This window comes from Cyprinus carpio, chromosome B22 (genome assembly GCF_018340385.1).
Source record: "Cyprinus carpio isolate SPL01 chromosome B22, ASM1834038v1, whole genome shotgun sequence".
NCBI lineage: Eukaryota > Metazoa > Chordata > Actinopteri > Cypriniformes > Cyprinidae > Cyprinus > Cyprinus carpio.
The window spans coordinates 35297458-35318649 of NC_056618.1; the positions used below are offsets into that span (position 1 = coordinate 35297458).

The 21192-nt window shown below is 36.3% G+C and overlaps 1 protein-coding gene across 2 annotated transcripts in view; it reads left to right on the top strand.

Annotated features, from left to right (window-relative positions):
• Positions 1–20228, top strand: part of LOC109062665 (rho guanine nucleotide exchange factor 3-like) — a 52433-nt gene extending 32205 nt beyond the window's left edge. The window contains exons 1-10 of one of the 2 annotated variants that reach the window (XM_019079740.2): positions 5689–5905; positions 11547–11654; positions 11849–12019; positions 12348–12410; positions 12720–12816; positions 14619–14695; positions 15352–15609; positions 16091–16261; positions 18181–18367; positions 19532–20227. In XM_019079740.2, the coding sequence (XP_018935285.1) occupies positions 5837–5905; positions 11547–11654; positions 11849–12019; positions 12348–12410; positions 12720–12816; positions 14619–14695; positions 15352–15609; positions 16091–16261; positions 18181–18367; positions 19532–19776 (1446 nt within the window). In that variant the 5' untranslated portion in view covers positions 5689–5836 and the 3' untranslated portion in view covers positions 19777–20227. Of the gene's footprint in view, positions 1–5688; positions 5906–11546; positions 11655–11848; positions 12020–12347; positions 12411–12719; positions 12817–14618; positions 14696–15351; positions 15610–16090; positions 16262–18180; positions 18368–19531 lie in introns of those variants that run through there. The other variant, XM_042748877.1, reaches the window with a different exon arrangement.
• The last annotated feature ends 964 nt before the right edge of the window (positions 20229–21192 follow it).

Below are 21192 nucleotides of genomic sequence, written 5' to 3' on the forward strand. Positions count from 1 at the left end.
TTATTATTTTTTTTTTGGGGGGGGGGCACCAGTAAGTCATCAGATTCATGAATTTCACTTGATAGACAATAAAATGTGTGAAAAATCCTATAGACATTGCATTAGGGACACAAGCCATATGTAGAGAACAGAATATCATAGATTTGGGAGTGTGAGATGGGTTTAAATTAAGCCAGGAGTAGGCCTTAATCTAGAATAGCTAATCGTGGTTTAATGTATGGCTTTCTGAAACACAGATTACTTACACCTGGACTGTGGAGTCCTGAACTGAAATAAATACTAGTATTAATTTAAAACCAACTGTGCTGATATGAATTAGCATGGCAGAGGTTGCCTATAAAACATGGAATGAACCAAGAAAAGCTTAAAATTATATGGAACTCCAAGGAATACAATGGCAGAAAAAAAAGACTTACTGAACAAAAGGAAACTTTATTAAAGCAAGTAAAATAAACTGCACGCATCAGCTGTGGCATAAAAGAAAAGGAAATGTTTGTAATGAATTAATGCATAAATACTTGCTATCAGCTGTTACCAGTTTTGCAGCATTTTATTATTATTACTATAATTTGTTATGTTATATATAATGTTCTCTAGTCTTCTTTCAGGAAATCAGCCTATTGAACTCTGGACTAGACTAAGTCTTAAGACTGCTTAAAACCATGAGGGGAAAAGCAGATTTCTGTTCATCTGGTTTGAAGGGCAATTTTAGTCTAGGACTAGGCTTAATCTCTGTCCAGCAAAGCACCCCTGTAGGAGACCCTGTCAAAAGAAAACATCTTGAGGTGGTTTACTGTTATCTGCATCATCGCCTATGCTGGAAAACACATAGGAAATGGAGCAGAATGGTTTACTTGATTGGATGAAGCACAATAACTTTTGTGATGACAACTGTCCAATGACTGTGTGTTGTGATATTGTCATTGTGAGTCACTGTGTCAGGATCAGTCTGTGCAGTTCGCTGGAGGAAACTTAACTCAGACACTTTATTCATCACACCGACGTGTAAACCGCTGTTAGAGTAAACTCAGGAAGTTCATGGAGACAGTGAAACACATGCAGGAAAAGAAACCACTTAGACCAGAAGTCTAATGTCATGATACTTTTTCTACGTATATTGGACCTGTTGTTCTGTGGGACATCAGTAGTGGACGAAGTACACTCATCAGTTACTTGAGTAAATGTACACATACTCTAATAAAATATTAATCCAGTAAAAGTACTCATTTTCAATTTTACTTCAATAAACAACCCTATGTCATGGCAATTCATACATGTTTTATGAGGTGGTTAATTTGTATGACCTCACTCGTACAAATTTGTATGATTTTTGCTAAATCATATATATTTTACGAGTTCCCCAATTCGTATGACATTGTATGAATGACCCTCCCCTAACCCCGCCCCTAAATCTATCCGTCACTGGGGTCAAGACAAATTGTACAAAATCTTACGAGTGAGGTCATACAAATTTATACAAAGTAGCCACCTCATAAAATATGTACGAATTGGTAGTGAAATAGAGTTGGAATAAAAGTACAAAAACATATAAGAAATGACATGGTGTCTATAAGATTTCATCACTTTGTCAGTTAGACTCTACTTTTGCCTGAGTGTAATTAGATTATTACTGATTATTAATTAAATCACTGTGGTTTCTGCTTTTTCTTGTCTTCAATGAAGAATGCTTAGCTCTGTTTCAAAGCTTGGTGAGCTGCCTGCTTAGCATTTTAATGCACCATAAATGTGATTTTGGCTGCAAAATCTTACTTTTGGCCATATTTAAAGCAGCATTGCAAATTAAGCTCAGTAAAGCATTTGTGTTTGAGGTTCATCATTAATCTGAGGAGTTCTGAGTGTAATTTTTTCAAGTTTTTTCAATTCAAGTTTATTTGTATAGCGCTTTTTGCGTTAATAATTATTGTTAAGAATTTTTTTAGAGAATCAAGTTTCTACAATATTTAGTAGTAGCTTATCAGTGGTGACTGTCAGTTCATGTGCATATGGCAGAAATGTTCAGAAAAATCAATAAAAGACGTAAACAAACAGAAGATTAACACTATTAACAGCAATTATGCAATCAAACTTATAGCAAAATGTGGTAGTTCTGTATGTTGTCTCTGGGTTAGCATCATCTGAGGTCCTCTGAGGGGTTGGCATCATCTCTTCTCAGGTGTTCTGGATTCTGGATGGAGCTTGTGCAAATCCTAGTTACCACGGGATGTAAATTCCGTGGCAAAGCAAAGAAACAAATAGAAACATAATTAGCGTAGCTGCTGTTCCAGCCAAGTAAAATTAATTAGTTTAACCCAAGCTAAAGAATAATAATGCACATTTGATCAGATATAAAGCAGTCCAAGATGCAAGATGCATTATTTGAATGCTTGGCCAAAGCGGTGTGTTTTTAATCTAGATTTAAACAGAGGAAGTGTGTCTGAACCCCGAACATTATCAGGAAGGCTATTCCAGAGTTTGGGAGCCAAATGCGAAAAAAAGCTCTACCTCCTTTAGTGGACTTTGTTATCCTAGGTACTATCAAAAGTCCAGCGTTTTGTGACCTTAGGGAGCGTGATGGGTTGTAGCATGGTATAAGGCTAGTTAGGTATGCAGGAGCTAAGCCATTAAGGGCCTTATAAGTAAGTAATAATATTTTGTAACTGATACAGAACTTAATAGGTAGCCAGTGCAGAGACTGTAGTATTGGGGTAATATGATCATATTTTCTTGACCTGGTAAGGACTCTAGCCACTGCATTTTGGACTACCTGTAGCTTGTTTATTGAGGATGCAGGACAACCACCTAGCAGTGCATTGCAATAGTCCAGTCTAGAGGTCATGAATGCATGAGTGTAACAGTCCTTCTCGTTTCTGAATGAAATCAGATCTACTAAAACGGGCTCCTTTAGTTTAGCACTGAATACATAATACATTCTCTTTTGAAACCACAGCAAGTCACTACAAACCTTTTAACCTGTTCACCCAAAAATGTAAATTCATTTTCAGTCATTTACACCCATTCATGTCATTTCATGTCCATTTCTTTGTTGTGTGGAACACATAAAGTAAGAAGATATTTGAGGAATGTTGTTAACTGTTTAAGTCAATGGGATACAAAATTGTTTGGTTACCAACATTCTACAGAATATCTTCGTTTGTGTTCCACAGAACAAAGAAACTCATCCAGGTTTGGAACAACATGAACTATCCCTTTAATAACACCTATTCTCTCATGTTGAAATCCAACATCAACAATTATGTACAACAGATGATTGTTGCTGCAGGAAATTACAATGATGTGTGATTTCTGTCTCAGTGGTTTACTCAGAATCTTTTCAATGCAGTGACAGTCAGAAGGATGATGGCAAAATGCCTTTATGAGCCTTCTTTTCCTGTCAGCATGCTTTAGCCATTTCCTTTATGTAATGAATAATTTTAATAAGTCTCATCTCAGGAAGTAAAAGTACTAAAATATTAAGCACTCAGCCCGTGGTTTTGTCTGAGGCCTGCGAGAACTGGGTCACTTCATTAATGACTGTCGTGGCCACAGAAGCGTGTGTGAAAACTGGTGACAGAGGTCAGAAGCTGCGGGTCACCAGCAGCACTCAGGAGTGGTTTGGGGTTATTTGAGTGGCACCTTATTGAGTGAACGTCAAAGGCGACTGTTTGTTTACCATCAGTGTTTTGGCTGGCGTTCATCTGAGCGGTCGCTAACCCCTCGCTACACTTCCCCACACCTGATAGCAGCACAGTCACAGGAACTGCTCAGCCGGGACAGAGCAAAACCCCTCAAACTGGACCGCGTTTCCTGCTGCTGCTCACCGAAACAGGGGTTTCAAGTCTGTAGATCCCACAGACCCCTAAATATATATAATCATCCACATATGAGGGACCCACATCCTGAAAATAAAAAAAATCAGGGTAAAACTTTAGTATAGGGACCAATTCTGACTATTAACTACACTCTTAAAAATAAAGGTTCCAAAAGGGTGTTTTCACAGCGGTGTCATGGTTCCCCAAAGAGCCTTTCAGTGAACGGTTCTTAAAAGAACCAATTTTGAAGAACATTTTAATAATCTAAAGAACCTTTTTCCACTGTAAAGAACCTTTTGTGGACTGAAAAGTTTTCATGGATGGTAAAGGTTCTTTGTGGAACCATTGATGCCAATAAAGAAGCTTTATTTTTAAGAGTGTAGTTGCTTGTTAGCATGCCTATATTAACATATTGGCTGTTTATTAGTACTTATAAAGCACATATTCTGCATGACCGTATTCTACATCCCTAATCCTACCCTAAAGAAGCTTTATTTTTAAGAGTCGCTGCTAATTAATAGTTAGTAAGGTAGTGGTTTAGATATTGCAATATCTAGAATAAGCAGCGAATTAGGAGTTAATTGAGGAAAAAGTCATAGTTAATGGTTTGTTAATGGCAAGAATTGGGCCTTAAAATAAAATGTGACCAAAATCAAATATATCTTTGTGTATAAAGACCCAATTTATTCAGTGAAAAATTAATAATTAGAAATATGTGCAAAACATTATTTGGAAAATATATAGCCTCTTTTCCATTAATTTTCTCACTTATACTCTTTTGTTAGATGTAATATTTAAGTCTGTTTTTAATTATTAATTTTAATCTATTTTCACTATTGATTGATTTTGTTTATTATTATTTATTTTGTTTAATCCTATTTAGTATAATTTCATTTTTATTATTTAGTTTAGCTATCTTACGCTTATTTTTATTTATTAAATGTCATTTTTATAGAAAATATAATTTTTTTATTTTTAATATTATATTTCTACTACATTTCTTTCATTCTACTCACTATAGAACTGTACTGTAAGATTTATTTGTTTAAATCTTTATTTAAATTTGCATTTGTGTTATTGTTTTTTTTTTAGTTAGTTTTATTGTTTTATTTATTAGTTTGTTTGTATTATTATATTCTTTTTACTACCCTTAAAAATAAAGGTTCCTTTTTGCAGCGATGCCATTTTTGGTTCCACTAAGAACCTTTCAGTGAACAGTTCCTAAAAGAACCATTGTGAAGAACATTTTTAAAATCTAAAAATATCTATTTGTTGACTGTAAAAGAACCTTTTCTGCATTTGAAAGGTTCCATGGATGTTCAAGGTTCTTCATAGAACCACTGATGGTGCCAATAAAGAACCTTTATTTTTAAGAGGGTATATGTGTTTTTTTTTTAAAGATTCTTTTGTTGTTTTGGGTTGTTCATAGAACCACTGATGGTGCCCTATGTCCTCAGATCCCAGTCTGATAACCCAGTATTTAAAATTTAAAGTATGACACCTTGCAATTACCTCATATTCAGCCTTAAAAAATATAACAGCCAAGAAGACTCAAAAACAGCTGTAATATTTGAACTGCATTATACTTGAACTTTATCAAATATCTGAGTTACGTGGTTTATAAATAGAATAGTCTTAGCAGTTTATACAGCAGTTACGTAACCTGTAACACTTTTTTTATTGCGTACTAGCACTGTTTTTTCCTCTAAAGAAATACAAATCTGTATTAAAGTTGACTTGACCTGAACTTCAAATAACAGGCCTATATGCTGAGGAAACGCACATGTATCTAATTATTTTCAGTTCGCGTTAACAAAGGCGAATGTAAATCCCGGTCGTTCACGGAGCTCATCTGTTCTCATCTGTTCAGCTTCCAAGCCTGTTCTCCATGCGCGTTCACGCGACGCGCCCCCGCGTCCACTCTCACCCGGCGCGCCCCCGCGAGCAGACGCAGATCTCGCTGCCTCTCTGCTGTAGTCCTCAGAGCAGTGCGTCTGTCGCCTCGCGTTAGGAGCGCCAGGATCAGGATGGTGGCGAAGGATTACCCCGTTTACCTGCTGATCAAACGCGCGAGCGGCCGCGGGGACGAGCCGCAGGTGAGACCGACAGAGCAGATGCACACAGCTGACTAACTCCGATAATACACAGAATAACACTAGTGATCGTTCTCATTATTACTACTACTGACCATAATAATAATGAATATGTACACTATAATCGTGAGCAAGCTTTTTTATTCAATATTATATATATATACTGAGCTTAATAATAATGAATATGTACACTATAATCGTGAGTTTTTTTTTTTATTTTATTTTTATATATATATAGGAATACACATTTAGAGCTTTATGTGAGTTATTTTGATTATTGCTGTTGTATATTGTCACAAATACATTGTTAAAAAAAAACTGACTTGTGTAAAATCCTGAAATCAGTGTATCTATAATCACATCTGCACACTGACTTGATGAACGATCCTGATGTTTGAGATTTGAGTGACTTTATTCTCCGAGAAGCAGTCAGGTTTGGTTGAGGTTCACATGCTTCAGAGTGGTGAAATTTAGCAGATGTTTGTGGTGTTTGGCTGCTTCTGATGTGGTTTGTGCATCTGGAGGTCAGCGCTGGGTTTTTCTGCATCATTTCTTCACAGACTGCTAATGTTTTTGCTGTGTTGTGTGTACAGATGCATCGGCAAAGTGCCTTTGAAAGGCTGCTGTGAGGCTGAGAAAGTCCTAGACTACTACTAATGTGTTTATCTTTCTGTAATGTTGTTTGTAGTTTTTTTTTTTTTTTTTTGTAGTAGTGTGCAGACTTAGTGTGAAGTCAGCTTTTTATTCAAAGTCTGTTTAAACCACTATAGTGGCCAAAAAAGCTGATATAATCTAGTTTACTGGACACAAATTAATTGTGTATGAAGTGCTGTTTTTAGGCACATACTATGATGTTGAGAATAATAAACTTTGTTGTTGTTTGTTATATTTGTACATTAAATATATTTATATATAATATAAATTATATAAATATATACATGTAAATATTTTCAATATATATACACATGCATGTGTGTGTATTTATAGACATAATAAATATACACAGTACACACACATATATTATGTAAACAACAACTTTTTTTTGGATGTGATTAATCACGATTAATCATTTGACAGTACTAGTTTTTTTATTGAATGATTGGTGAATCAGACTGAACTGGAGTCTTTGCTCTGAATCATTCAGACTCTCACTGAATCACTGCAGATGACTCATTTGCTCACTGAACCGCTGGTTATCACAACGTGAATCACGTCTGAAGCTGAGAACTGTTACTGCTTTATGTGCACTTCCAGAAAGCCAGACTGAAGATCATCAGGAGTCAGTCGCAGGGCTCTGGATCACTTCACACAGTGAGCTGCGGTTAGTTTGAAGAACAGGAGGTCTGTGAAACTATCAGACATTCCCATTCATCACAAGGGCAGTTGCTCAGCTGCATGCCGCCGCTTCTGCTTTGTGAACTCTCAGTAATAATTTTATACATATAAGCATTTAAAATACACAGCAACACAGAGATAAGTGAGTAGTGACAGTTCAGCTTTCATGAGGTTAGTTTGGTTTCAGCTGTGAGGCTGAGATTTAATATCCTCACTGTCCTTCTAGCGTTGTGGTTGTGATCTCTGTGCTTTTCAGCAGCATTTAACTGATATGTCTGTTATACCATCGTCTTTCAGCAAATTTGCAAGCATTGTATCTGTTTGCCCTGGCAGTAAAGTCACACGCTTCTGCTGCTCTCATGCAACATTTGAAATTGCAAGGTTTGCAAGGTGCATTTTTTAATTCGAATTTAAATTTTTCAACATCTACAAAATCAGATCGAATTCAGTCATTTAGGACACACAGCGAAAACACCAAATTTATACACTTTTTAAAAAGCTATTTTTTAAAAAAACGTAAAATGTACTAATAATTACCATTACCCTTTTTGTTTAGTACTGTATGCTTAATGTTCAATAGTATATAGCAAACAGAGTATGAACAGTAGAAAGTTTTTCCATTTCCATTTTCCATTCCATTTTTCCATAGTAAACCATTGTAAAGAAAAACACTGAAGAAAATGCTTAGAATTGTAATGTAGTAATGTGTGACCCTGGAGCACAAAAGCAGTCATCAGTAGCTCAGGTATATTTGTAGCAATAACCAACAATACATTGTATTGGTCAAAATGATCCATTAGTAATATGCATGGCTAAGAACTTCATTTGGACAACTTTAAAGGTGATTTTCTCAGTATTTTGATTTTTTTGCACCCTCAGATTCCAGATTTTCAAAAGTTGTATCTCAAACAAATATTGTCATATCCCAACAAACCATACATCAATGGAAAACTTATTTATTCAGCTTTCAAATAATGTATAATTCTAAATTTCAACAATGACTCTTATGACATGGTTTTGTGCTCCAAGGTCACATATATGTTGCATGTTTTATTAATAAGTGAGTCTTAATTCATTAAATTGCATGAATCATTTTCTTTGTAAAAGTTCTCTATGGGAGAATGCTGGACGTCCAGTGGTTTTCACAGCAAAAACACTACATAATAATAATAAGAAAATGCTGAAAGAAAAAAGAATCCGTATAAAATCAGATAATATCCTAGCTCGCTATATCCTGACAGAAAACATTATGTCCCTGATTTCACAGATTTTTTATGGAGGATATGTGGAATTGGATTTTACTTTTTAAGGCATCAGTACTGTTATAAATATTTTGTGTAAACTTATTGGAATTGCACATTTAAAAATTCACCAGGCAGCAGGCCAGGGTTTTCCCCTAGGCCTATATCATGTATGAAAAAGGCTTTTTCTATCCTGACTCTTGGGAGACCCGGAGTCTAGCTGCAGTTTTGGTGTCGTGATCAGTGCATGACTCAAACTTTCCCACAGCAGCGACTCCCTCTCAGCAAAACACATCAGAAGACGTGTTCAACCATCAGTCCTCATGCTTTCATCTTAATGATGGGAGCTGTAGTTCAGACCCCTCTCATCAGATCACATCTGCAGCTTCTCTTTGAGTGCTGCGTACAGCTGCGCAGACACCATAGACTCGTCTGAACCTCTGGGACCCATGAGAACTACTTTCACTTGTGTGGTTGTAGTAATATCTGTTCTTCAGTTCATTAGCTTTAGTTTAAACCTAGTGAGCTGCCTACTTCGAGAGGATACCTGAGATACACTTCCTCATTTGTCTCAACTTTTAAAGGTGCAGTCAGATTTCACAGGCAAAAAAAACGCATCCTTGAATCACGGCTCACACAGAAGTCATTTTCAATGCAAACATTTTCTGTTGATCAGTGTGGCAAATTTCCATGTTTGAACCCGATGTGAAATCTTGCGATTCCTTTTGGAGCTGGTTGATTTGGTTCGTAATACTGGGCACTTTGTTTTAATGTGTTTTTGAAATCAAGAAAATTACTTCCAGACAACTCGAGATGGCTAAAATGTAGGCGATGACTGTTGCTTAGTTGTTAACTGTTCAGTACATCTTGTGTAGCGTCTGTGTTTATGTGTGTTTTTAGAGTAGTTGGCTATCCTCATGTAGTACTGGCCTATAGTAAATAATTTTAGAAAGCTGTGACGTGATCGTGAGTCTGTAAGGTCATGTTAGTGTGAATGGCGGGGGATTCTGTTAGGTGACACATATACTGTACGTTAACCGCTCTACAATACGGCAGCTTGGTGTTTTGTGTTATGTATGCTCTATTTTGGGAATCCTGTGGGTGTGCTTTCGTTCTGTAATCCATTGGCTAAACAGGAAATGGGTTTGGAGGTGTGAGAGAGGAGATTCTAAGCATATGCAATGAGTCAGATGTCAACACTGCATACTACTACTTGCTGTACGAGGAGTAATGTGAAGAGTTTGTTAGGTTAAAAGGATTCCTGCGACTGCACAGAACATACCACTTCTCATGAAGAATCCTCTCCTTAAATCAGAATTTACTGTATAATGTGGAATGTCATGGAATTTGGAACTTTGGATTAATAAATCAAAAGTAGAGCTGTACAATGAATGAAATTTAAATCGGAATGTGGACTAGTGTCTGATTGTTAAAAAAAAACATAAAAAGCATAAAAACTTTAATTAATATATTGGTAAAATTCTATGAATTTAGTTGATTAGACATGCTTTCTGCAATGGAAAACATAATTTGTAAGAAAATAAAAAAATGATTTAAGACAAAATGAAACATTTCGCAGGGCCTTATGTTAGTTTTAAATGAGTTTTCTCATGTTCTTATTACTCCCGAAGTTATTTTCCAGTCTGTTCAGTTTCTAAACATTTTAAAGGATTCGGCAGTTTTATGCACAAGTGAAATTCCTCAATGAAGCATGATACGTATCCATTGATCCCATACAAATCAGGCCACATGTCTGGCAGGCACATTCAGACCTACATAAGCAAATATTGAGCAATCCTGTTATAGTGCAGGGATGAACATTTGGCCAGCAGCCATATCTACAATTCTGCATCTGGTCAAATAAGGCAGAATCATGTTAGCAAACCTCAGAGAGTCAGAGGAGCTCATCCACATCTGCAACTCACAGCTTCTGCAATTTGGTTATTTATGTACTGAATACATTCAGGCTGCTTTTTCACATATTAGTTTATAAAACCATGCATGAGACCGATAAATGTCTATGTGGGTTTAGTTAATTATAGTTTAGGGACAGAAATGTCTGTTGATAGAGCTGACAGAAACTTTCTTTGGCCACATCTGACAGCAAAATCATACATACATTTAATGTTTTATTTTTTGTTTTTGCACATGAAACACCTTTCATTCTCAAGGTTCTCGTTATTTATGATTTGCACATGAAACACCTTTCATTCTCAAGGTTCTCGTTATTTATGATTTTTTTTTGGCTGTACCAATAAAGTACCAAAATTTTGCACATGAAACACCTTTCATTCTCAAGGTTATTGAGTGATATGATAACAGTGTGCTTGTCTTCATGTTTTGCATGCGCAGCCTGAATCTTGAAAATTGTCTAGTTGTCTTCTGCTGCTTAGTGTTGTAAGAGCTGAGACTTTTTTAGAAACAATGGAAGTAAACCTACAAATTTGAGTAACCTTTCTTATTCATAAAATCACTTTTATCCAATGGACTAAACCTACAAATTCTGAGACCTTTCTATTCACACAGTTATACATTTCCAAATAAGGTTATTTTTTTTTGTGTTAAGATATTGTTAATCGGTTTGTTTGACAAATTTAATTTGCTTTGTTTTACAAGTGATTTGCCTCTATGTAATGGTATTCCAAAACCACCAGTTTGCGTCACATCCCACAACAAATTTTGGTTATCGATATTTCTAGAATATGTCAGCTCAGCAGGGTCATAGCTAGTGCACAATACAAGGTATAAACATGAAGAATATGTCAGCTCAGCAGGGTCATAGCTAGTGCACAATACAAGGTATAAATAACACAAAATACATTTTACAAATGCAACATCCATTGGACCACTCGAGATGGATTATTTAAATCAAGACTTTCCATAGCTAGTTTGGCAACTACTAATATTAGAGGCATCTATGACTGGTAAGGCAAAGAACATCGAATGACTAAATAGGCACAGTCTTAGTTGCGTATGCATCACATTATGCTGCAGGGAGATTTTCACTGAAGCCCCAAGCGAGCTGCAGGTGTGTGTGTTCACCTGGTGTGTGTGTCTGTGATCTTCAGGAGCCCAGCAGCAAGCGTGTGAAGCCTCTGTCTCGAGTGACGTCTCTGGCGAGTCTCATCCCTCCAGTCAAAGCTGCTCCGCTCAAACGCATCGGACAGACGCTGCAGGTACAGGCCCGACCGCAGGATCTGCTCCAATAACCCGTGTTAAATACAGCTTTGATACTGTTGAGATTTGACCTTATCAAAGTTTACCGTACTAGTTTAGTGTTCATCAGAGAGCTTGTTAACCCTGTGCAGCTTGTCATATGAAGTGATTGTTTTTTAAATGGAGGAGTTGATTGAACTGTTTTTCTCCTCAGCGCTCCATCAGCTTCCGCAGCGACTGCAGGCCGGAGAACACGGCACCGCGGCCGTGGGGCAGGCAGATCGCTCCGTCCATCACCAAACGCCGCGACAGCAAGCTGTGGAGCGAGACTTTCGACCTGGGCCTGGGACATATGCTGTCCTCCGAAGAGATCAAGAGACAAGAGGTGACTTCACACACTCTGACTGCTCAGTGGGCCTTCAGAAATTAAATGGAAAATGAAAACTTGTAGTCAGGCCAGTCTCATATTCAGCTAAAATCGAAAATCTGTTTATCTTTGGTGCATAATTTATCCTGCACACCACAAATATCATATAATCATATGGGGATCGATAGACTTTTGACTTGGACAAACTACCACAGAGTAATGCATCAATAAACTATAAACTTATAGATGGGTAAATGCTATTTACAGTATAACCAGAATGTCTGCGAGATGCATCCTATGTGATTTTTTTCAATCTACTCTTTCTTTCCTGTCATCTGTTCGTCAGGCCATCTTTGAGCTGTCTCAGGGAGAACAGGACCTGATTGAGGACTTGACGCTGGCCAAGAAGGTACACTCTGTTCTTCCCATCACATCATACAGCATGAAAACTTTCGAGTCCTGGTTTTAGCCCGGCTTCTATATTACATTTACATTACATTTAGTCATTTAGCAGACACTTTTATCCAAAGCGACTTATAAATGAGGACAATGGAAGCAAACAAAACCAACAAAAGAGCAGTGATATGCAAGTGATATAACAAGCCTACATTCTACATTCTGTTCTAATTCCTATCATGTTTTCCAGTCAGATTTCTAAACGTTTCCGTATAGTTCTGCTTGAGAAGGTTTGAGTGTCTGATGTGTGATTTCATCTCAGGCGTATCGTGATCCCATGCTGAAGCTGTCCATTATGAGCGAACATGAACTCAATCAGATCTTTGGCACGCTGGACTCCCTCATTCCACTGCATGAAGGTGAGCGTGAAGTCAGTGTCTTCTCATCTGTGTGACACGTCCCACTACAATCTGTTCATCCAATGGGACACAACAGCATCAGATCAGAACACAAAGAAATGGAGACTGTACTGTAAGGCAGTCATGATACCGCTCAACTGCTTAAGCAAATGAAGATGGAATACTGATTTTTAGTTTAAGTATGATAAGTTGATTTTATTATGTGAGATGAGAGCACAGAAGATCACAATAAACACATGCCAGAGCAACTAAATCAGATCAGCGCCCTGTTGTTTCTTCACCACCAGGCATAAAGTTGCTTTCCAAAACCTTCACCCTCTCTGTTCCTCTGTGGTGAAATGAGCCAGACTGCTGAAACCATCACAACTTCAACCACGAGGGGTGTGCGATATAGCCTATATATCGTCCATGATAATATCGTTATTGTTGTTTTAAAGATGTGCGATTTGACATTATCGAGTATTTTGCAAAAACCATTCAAAACACATCTAGACTAGAGTGTGCTCTTTCACTGCATGATTCAGTCAAAATGTGTTTAGAATAATCACAAATTCAAGAAATGAGGGCAGAAAATGTATGTATTTATACCACTTCACACGAAGAGTTATTTCTCCAAAAAAATATTGTGATTTCAAATGTGATATTGATTTTTTTTTACAGCAGTTCAATAAACAAGAAGTTAATTAAGAGACTTAAGTTTAAGACACCATACTTCCTGTTTTTCCTCTATTTTGCTAACAAAAGTAATTTCAAACACAAAGCACAGCACTGTATGAAGGTGTTTTGTACAGGAATGAATCAACTGTTTAAATGATTCGGTTCAGTCGTAGTGACTCACGTATTAACAGTGACTTGCAGCCACCTACTGGCGGATTTCACATTTAATTTCACATTTAAAAGATCTTTTTATTATTCATATAATTTCAAATATCAGTGTTCAACGTTTTAATGTTATATATAGTTAAACAATATTTATACATGTGTAACTGCAGGTTAAATCCATTCATGTCCTACATTAAACATTGTGTAAGTGCATCTTAATGCCACTTCAAATGCAGCTTCTGTGTTTCCTCCGTATTGCAAAGAAGAATTTTATCAATACTGATTTCATTTACTTGGTAACAGCCCAAATGTCTTATTATATTTTAACTCACTGATTAAATGTAAGAATTTGACTCAAAAGATAATGCACACTTTTAGAAAAAAATGGCTTTATAAAAGTAAAAATGCCCATAAAAGTTAAAAATCCATTTAAACTTACTGAAAAGGATTAATTTCGATCAGTCTTAACTGACCACCACACAGAATATGAAGAATATCAAAAACTTTAGCAGTCAGTTTAAGATACCAGTACAATAACACACTCAGCAAAATATCGTCTAATTATCATAATCAATAAAATCTTATTATTATTTGTCAATATCGCACACCCCTACACACTACAACCCAAAACCGATGCACTTGCATCTCATCTCTTCTTGCTTGTCTCCTAATCTAGCTGTCTAATAAATGTGGCATTATACACTGCAGATATTATTGGCTCTGTGAATGATTGCTCATGCTCCTTTACTGTATGTCATTTTGTAGTAGTGCATCCACTAAATGCATAGATGTAGACCAATTCACATGAATTACCTCATATAGAGACTGTCTCCCTTCCCTGAATTGCTAAAAATAATTTATAAAAAAATATTTTGATTGAAATATGAAAACATTTATTACAGACCAATCCTTTGTCGGCATCATAGGTTGCCTCACAGATTGAAGTGGTGACAAAAGACTGTTTCTCTGTGATCCTTTAGATTTGCTGAGTCGACTCCGAGAGGCCAGAAAGCAGGACGGCTCGACTGATCACGTGGGCCATATTCTAGTAGACTGGGTAAGATCCTCTCACTGCTGTGCTATATATTCTTCTGTGTGAAGTTCCCTCCATCCGATGAACAGAGATGAAAAGATTTCAGATGCTGATATTAGAACGCATGTTGTTTTCATTCGTCATGCACCTCCTAGAAATGAGTAGCATGTTTTGTGTGCAAGTCTGGTAGTGTGCGATCCTCAGTTGTTCAGTGTTTGATGCCCAGGATACTTACTCTGTGTCCACACCGACAGACTACACTGAATGCATTAAACCGAAAATTACAGATACATTGGTCCTGACAAGAAGAGCTGGGTAGTAACTGACTACATGTAGTCTGGATTATTACGTAATCAGATTCCAAAAATGTATGGTTTGATACAGTGCACTTACTGTGAACATACATGTTTTTACATTGTAATTATATTTTGAAAATACCTGTATGTGATTACATCTGAAATTAATTAAATTTATAATTACACTGTTGACCTATCCCTTACACTTTAATCCACTCTTTAACCTACCCAGACCACCAAACCTGTCCCTACACTTACCCGCATCCCACCTTAAAAAGTGTGACCGACTTTGCTTCCTGTTAGAAAGACGAATTAAGATAAACAATATCTTTGAAATATCACTGATTAGGACTGGACACTAATTGCATCTCTTTCTGGTTGTAGCTCCCTTGTCTTGAAACCTACAACGGCTACTGCAGTAACCAGGTAGCAGCCAAAGCACTGCTGGACCATAAGAAGCAGGACCATCGGGTGCACGACTTCCTCCAGCGCTGTCTGGAGTCGCCCTTCAGCCGCAAACTGGACCTCTGGAGTTTCCTGGACATCCCACGCAGTCGCCTGGTCAAATACCCGCTGCTGCTGCGAGAGATCCTCAAACACACGCCGAACGAACATCCCGACCGCCAGCACCTCCATCAAGCTGTGAGCCACAAGACGATACCTGACCCTGGACCACAAATCCCCAAAAGGGTCCATTCTTTGTTAGGATAGGACAATATTTGGCCGAGATACAATCTGGAATCTGAGGGAGCAAAAAAATCTAAATATTGAGAAAATCGCCTTTAAAGTTGTCCAAATGAAGTTCTTAGCAATGCATATTACTAATCAAAATTTGATTTTTTTTTATATATTTACAGTAGGAAATTTACAAAATATATTCATGGGACATGATCTTTACTTAATATCCTAAAGATTTTGGCTAAAAAATGTGATAATTTTGACCCATACAATGTATTGTTGGCTACTGCTATAAATATACCTGTGCTACTTATAATTGCTTTTGTGCTCCAGGGTCACAAATCATATACTACTACTGTACAGTACAAGTTATTTGCCAAATGCATCTTAGAGCTCATTTGAGTCCTGATTGTGTATGTGGTCTTGTTTCTGTACTGCTCTTCAGATGAACATGATCCAGAGCATCGTGGCAGATATTAACACTCAGACGGGCGAGTCGGAGTGCCGTTACTATAAAGAGCGCTTGCTGTATCTGGAAAGCGGTCAGAGAGATCTGCTGATCGACAGCTCACGGATCCTCAGCTGCCACGGAGAGCTCAAGAACAACAGAGGAGTCGTAAGAACTATAATAAATTATGCATAATTACATGCAAGTAACCCTAAGGCAGACCCTAATCCTAACCCTAACCATATAGTAAATACATGTAGCTAATTAATATTACTTAGTACTTAGATGTATAATTACACTGTAACAAGAACACCATAAAATAAAGTGTAACTAATTTAAGTAATAATATTAGTTACCATCCAAAAAAATGGCTAGTTACTTTTTGTCACAATTGCTAAAGATTGAAAATCAAAAATTCAGTCATCCCTATCAGTTTTCATAATCGTCGTCACCAACGCAGTAAGCTTGCTTTCTCGGCAGATGCATAAGCCCAAAGTGGCTGGAAATACAGCCATTATTAAAAGTGTGTAGGGAGGAAAGGATGACAAAAACATCAGTCACATTTGTGTAGTGGTATTAAGACTTTGTCTACTGCAAATGCTAGCATGTCTGGTTGGTTCTACCTGCTTAAGCCCTGTTGCAGATTTATACTATGTTGCTGCATTATTAAATAACAGAAGTTGTGTAGAAAAAATTGTGGCTTGTCATCAGTCTGAGCCAGTTGTACTATTCATTTATCTGTTACTTTCATGGATTCACAGGCTTAAAAATGTATGCAATTACCACGTTTTTAGGGTGTACTGGAAAAGTAATGTGACTAGTAGTGTAGCTAATTACTTTTGCCTGGGAGTAATAAGTAATGTAATAGGTGACCATGGACCACAAAACCAGTCATAATCTCATTTTGTTTTAAATTGAGATTTATGAATAAACCAGCTTTCCATTTATGTATGGTTTGTTGGGATTGGACAATATTTGTCTGAGATACAACTATTTGAAAATCTGGAATCTGAGGGTGAAAAAAAATCAAAATATTGAGAAAATTATCTTTAAAGTTGTCCAAATGAAGTTCTTAGCAATGCATATTACTAATCAAAAATGAAGTTTTGATATATTTACAGTAGGAAATTTACAAAATATCTTCATGGAATATGATCTTTACTTAATATCCGTATGATTTTTGGCATAAAAGAAAAATCAATAATTTTGACCAATACAATGTATTGTTGGCTATTGCTATAAATATACCTGTGCTACTGATGACTGTTCTTGTGCTCCAGGGACACATATTACTATTGAAAGGAGTAACTAGTACTGAACATACAAAACTCAAAATCTAACATTTCCTGGCCATATGTACTGTAAATACATGACCTGATTACAATGCATAATTAACTCAGTGATGAGTGTTCAGCTGTCATCTCTTAAGTAAAATTGGTTAAAAATCGGTGATATTGCAGGTGATTTTACTTCCAGCTCAAGAGCCCCTCCAATTAAAGTGGTATTAAGTCGAAGAAAATGTGTGGTACATTTCTATAATTTAAGCCTGCGTGCTTTTTAAATGAAAATGCTTCATATATCATTAAATAAAACTTGAAGTTTTTATTCATTTTTGATCATTATAACTAAATTTAAAAAAGAGACTGGACAAATATGTTACAGTATTACTATTTGATATTTTTCAGAATCCATCAATAACCAAACATCAGTCTAAACTTTTGGATGTTTTTCATCTGGATATTTTTAAAAGCAACAATTGAATTATTAATCTGTTCATTTAAAACGAATTATCCAAATTTGCCAGTTTTATCACCAGAATTTAAAATGTAAATGTAAAATAATAGGAACGAATATTTAGATATGCAGTGAAGCCAATATTTTCTCTCATGCTTTTTATTTTTATTTCAAAATAAAATAGGTTTATGCAGTACATGGGCTTGTTAGGGTGGCTTCCCTGCTTAGAGAAGTCATTTCACGCCTACAGTGACAAATGAAGCAGCTAAAGAACCTCAATTTAATGAACAAATGTGCATCAAGCACTATTAAAGAACTGTACTCAGTAATGAATCACATCTCTGTCTCTGCAGAAGCTGCATGTGTTCCTGTTCCAGGACGTGTTGGTGGTCACCCGGGCCATCACCCAGAATGAGCAGCTGTGCTATCAGCTTCACCAGCAGCCCATCCCCGTCAGAGATCTGGAGTGGGAAGACCTGCAGGACGGAGAGATCCGCCTCGGAGGATCCATCAGAGGAGCCTTCAGCAACAGCGAGCGCAGTGAGTCCCAAACTCAACAGGTCTCGCTCAGGCGAGAGTATTAACACACATAAGTCTTTATGCATGAAAATATAGCTGCCTTTATATTTTAGGAAGAGGGCCATTTGTAAGGGGATCATCTTACACTACCAGTCAAAACTTTGCTCGTTTATTTTGATAAATCATAAACAATTTATATATTTTTATCAGAAATTCAGTAAAATTTAATATTGTGAAATTGTATTACTGTTTTTTAATTATATTTTAAAATGTAATTTATTTCTTTGATGACAAATCTGAATTTTCTCACATATGATGGTCTTATTTGTTGATTATTAATTAATTATTATTGCCAAATTATTAATAGTGGTTCTTGTTATCATCAGTGTTGGAAACAGTCTTTGCTACTTACCATTTTTCTAGAAACCGTGATTTAGGATTATTTGAAATAAAAAGTTCAAAAAACAGCATGAATTTGAAATAGAAATCGTTTGTAACATTTTAAAAGTCTATACTTTCAGTTTAATGCATACTCACTGAAAAGATTGATTTGATTGATTTTATTGTTGAAATTCTACTTAAACTACTACCATTTAAAAAGTTTGGGGTTTCCACATAAATATTAAGCAGCAATAACTTGTTTTAAACATATAATTATATAATAATAATTAGAAATTGAATTGAATACTTTGTCATAGCACGACAATGAGATTCAAATGCAACTCCTTGTCAAGTGAAGTCAAGTCACCATTAATTATATAGTGCTTTTTACAATGCAAATTGTGTTAAAGCAGTTTTACAGAATTAAATGGGGAAATAGTTTGTCTTTCTCCTCTGGCCAGACAAACCCATGTTAAATCTAGGCTGCAGCAGAGTCAGATTGTGCAGAGGACTCATGTGGTTCTCATGGTCTTGTCCCAAAGGCCGTCTTTTGTATGCGGTAAGAAACATACAAAAGAATATAAATACATCAAACAATAGCATAGTATACTGTATATTCTTTCAAACACATTTTAAAAACAAAATTGTAATTATTCCAAACTTTTGACTAGTAGTGTATCTGGAGTCCCTGGCATCAAAAATCCCTGTCTTAATCTATATGCTGTGAATACTTTGCACAGGTCAGAATTACAGGTGCTTAAAGAGCTGCTGTAAACATGTCAATCTCTGTTTGTCTTCCTCCAGCCAAGAACTTTTTCCGGGTGGCGTTTCGCAGCGGAGGACAGCTGCAGATGCACTGCTTCCAGGCCAGAGACGCCTTCAATAAACAGCAGTGGCTCAACTGCATTCGGCAGGCCAAAGAAGCTTTGGGCTCTACAGAGTCTGACCCACAGACAGCAGCTCGGTGCTCAGACTGCAGTGCTGACGCTAGCGCCGAGTGCCCACAGATGGACCTGACGGACCTAACCCTCACGCCTGTGAAAACATGAGCCACACTGTTCAGTACTGTGTTACAGAAAACGAAGCACTTCTCTGAGACTGAGTTCTGTGTTATTCTGTGCCTTGCTTTCACTGCACTGTTGTTTGTGGCAATCGTTCAGAAACTGAGCATCTGGGTCCAGCGTTTCACTTTAATCTCGCTGTCTGCAACTGAAATGCACTACTGTCTGTGCAAGAAAACAGTCACGTCGGTGTAAAAGGTGAACTATTGTTCAGGTGTTTCACGTTCGTTCCATAATCACTAATAAAAAATGACCAGTCAAATGTTTTCAGGAGTAAAGGGCGATCAAAGTATTTCTGAAAAAGGAATATAGCGCTGTCAAACGATTACTCGCGATTAATTGCATCCAAAATAAAAGTTTTTGTTTACATAATATATGTGTGTGTACTGTGTATATTTATTATGTACATATAAATACACATACACACTGTGTATATTTTGAAAATATTTGATGTGTATTTATATATTTATATTTTATATTATATATAGATATATTTAATGTATAAACATAACATATGTGACCCTGGAGCAGAAAAGCAGTCATCAGTAGCACAGGTATATTTATAGCAATAGCCAAAAATACATTGTATTATTAAAAATTATCAATTTTTCTTTTATGCCAAAACTCATTAGGATATTAAGTAAAGATCATGTTCAATGAAGATTTTTTGTACATTTCCTACCATAAATATATCAAAACTTCATTTTTGATTAGTAATATGCATTGCTAAGAACTTAATTTGGACAACTTTAAAGGCCTCAGTATAAATCAATAAAAGAATAAAATGTATAATTTATTAAATTTATTAAATTTGTAAAATTGGAAATTTTGACTGTTTTTGTTGTTTTTGTTCTCATGGGTTTTTTTTTTTTATATACATGCATGTGTTTGTATTTATATGTACATAATAAATATACACACATATATTATGTGAACAAAAACTTTTGTTTTGGATGTGATTAATTTTGGACAGCATATTCACACATATTCATCTCATAGAGTATGTCTCAGCACACAATCGATGTCAGAGCCAGATCCAGTGATGAATATTAAAACTATTTCAGAATCCACAAACGAATTCTGTGAAGCACTTTGAAAGGAGCTCAGTTCTGGGGGATTGACATTGTGGTGGAAATATCAGTTTTATACATAAACTGTAGCTAAACAGAAAGTCTCTTGTGCCGTGCAGATCAGCGCAATCTGTGTCATAGTGTTTTTGTGTGCGCCGAAACCGATAACTTGAGCTGTAAAGAGAACAATCTGTGCCAAAACGTGTCTGGTGTTCTTCAGTATTGTCAGATGTGCAGCGTTCAGTGTATAAAAGTCTTTTATTCTGTTTTGTTTGTTTATTCTCTTGAAAGTATTGTATTGAAATCTATGATATAAGATGTTTATTTATAGTTT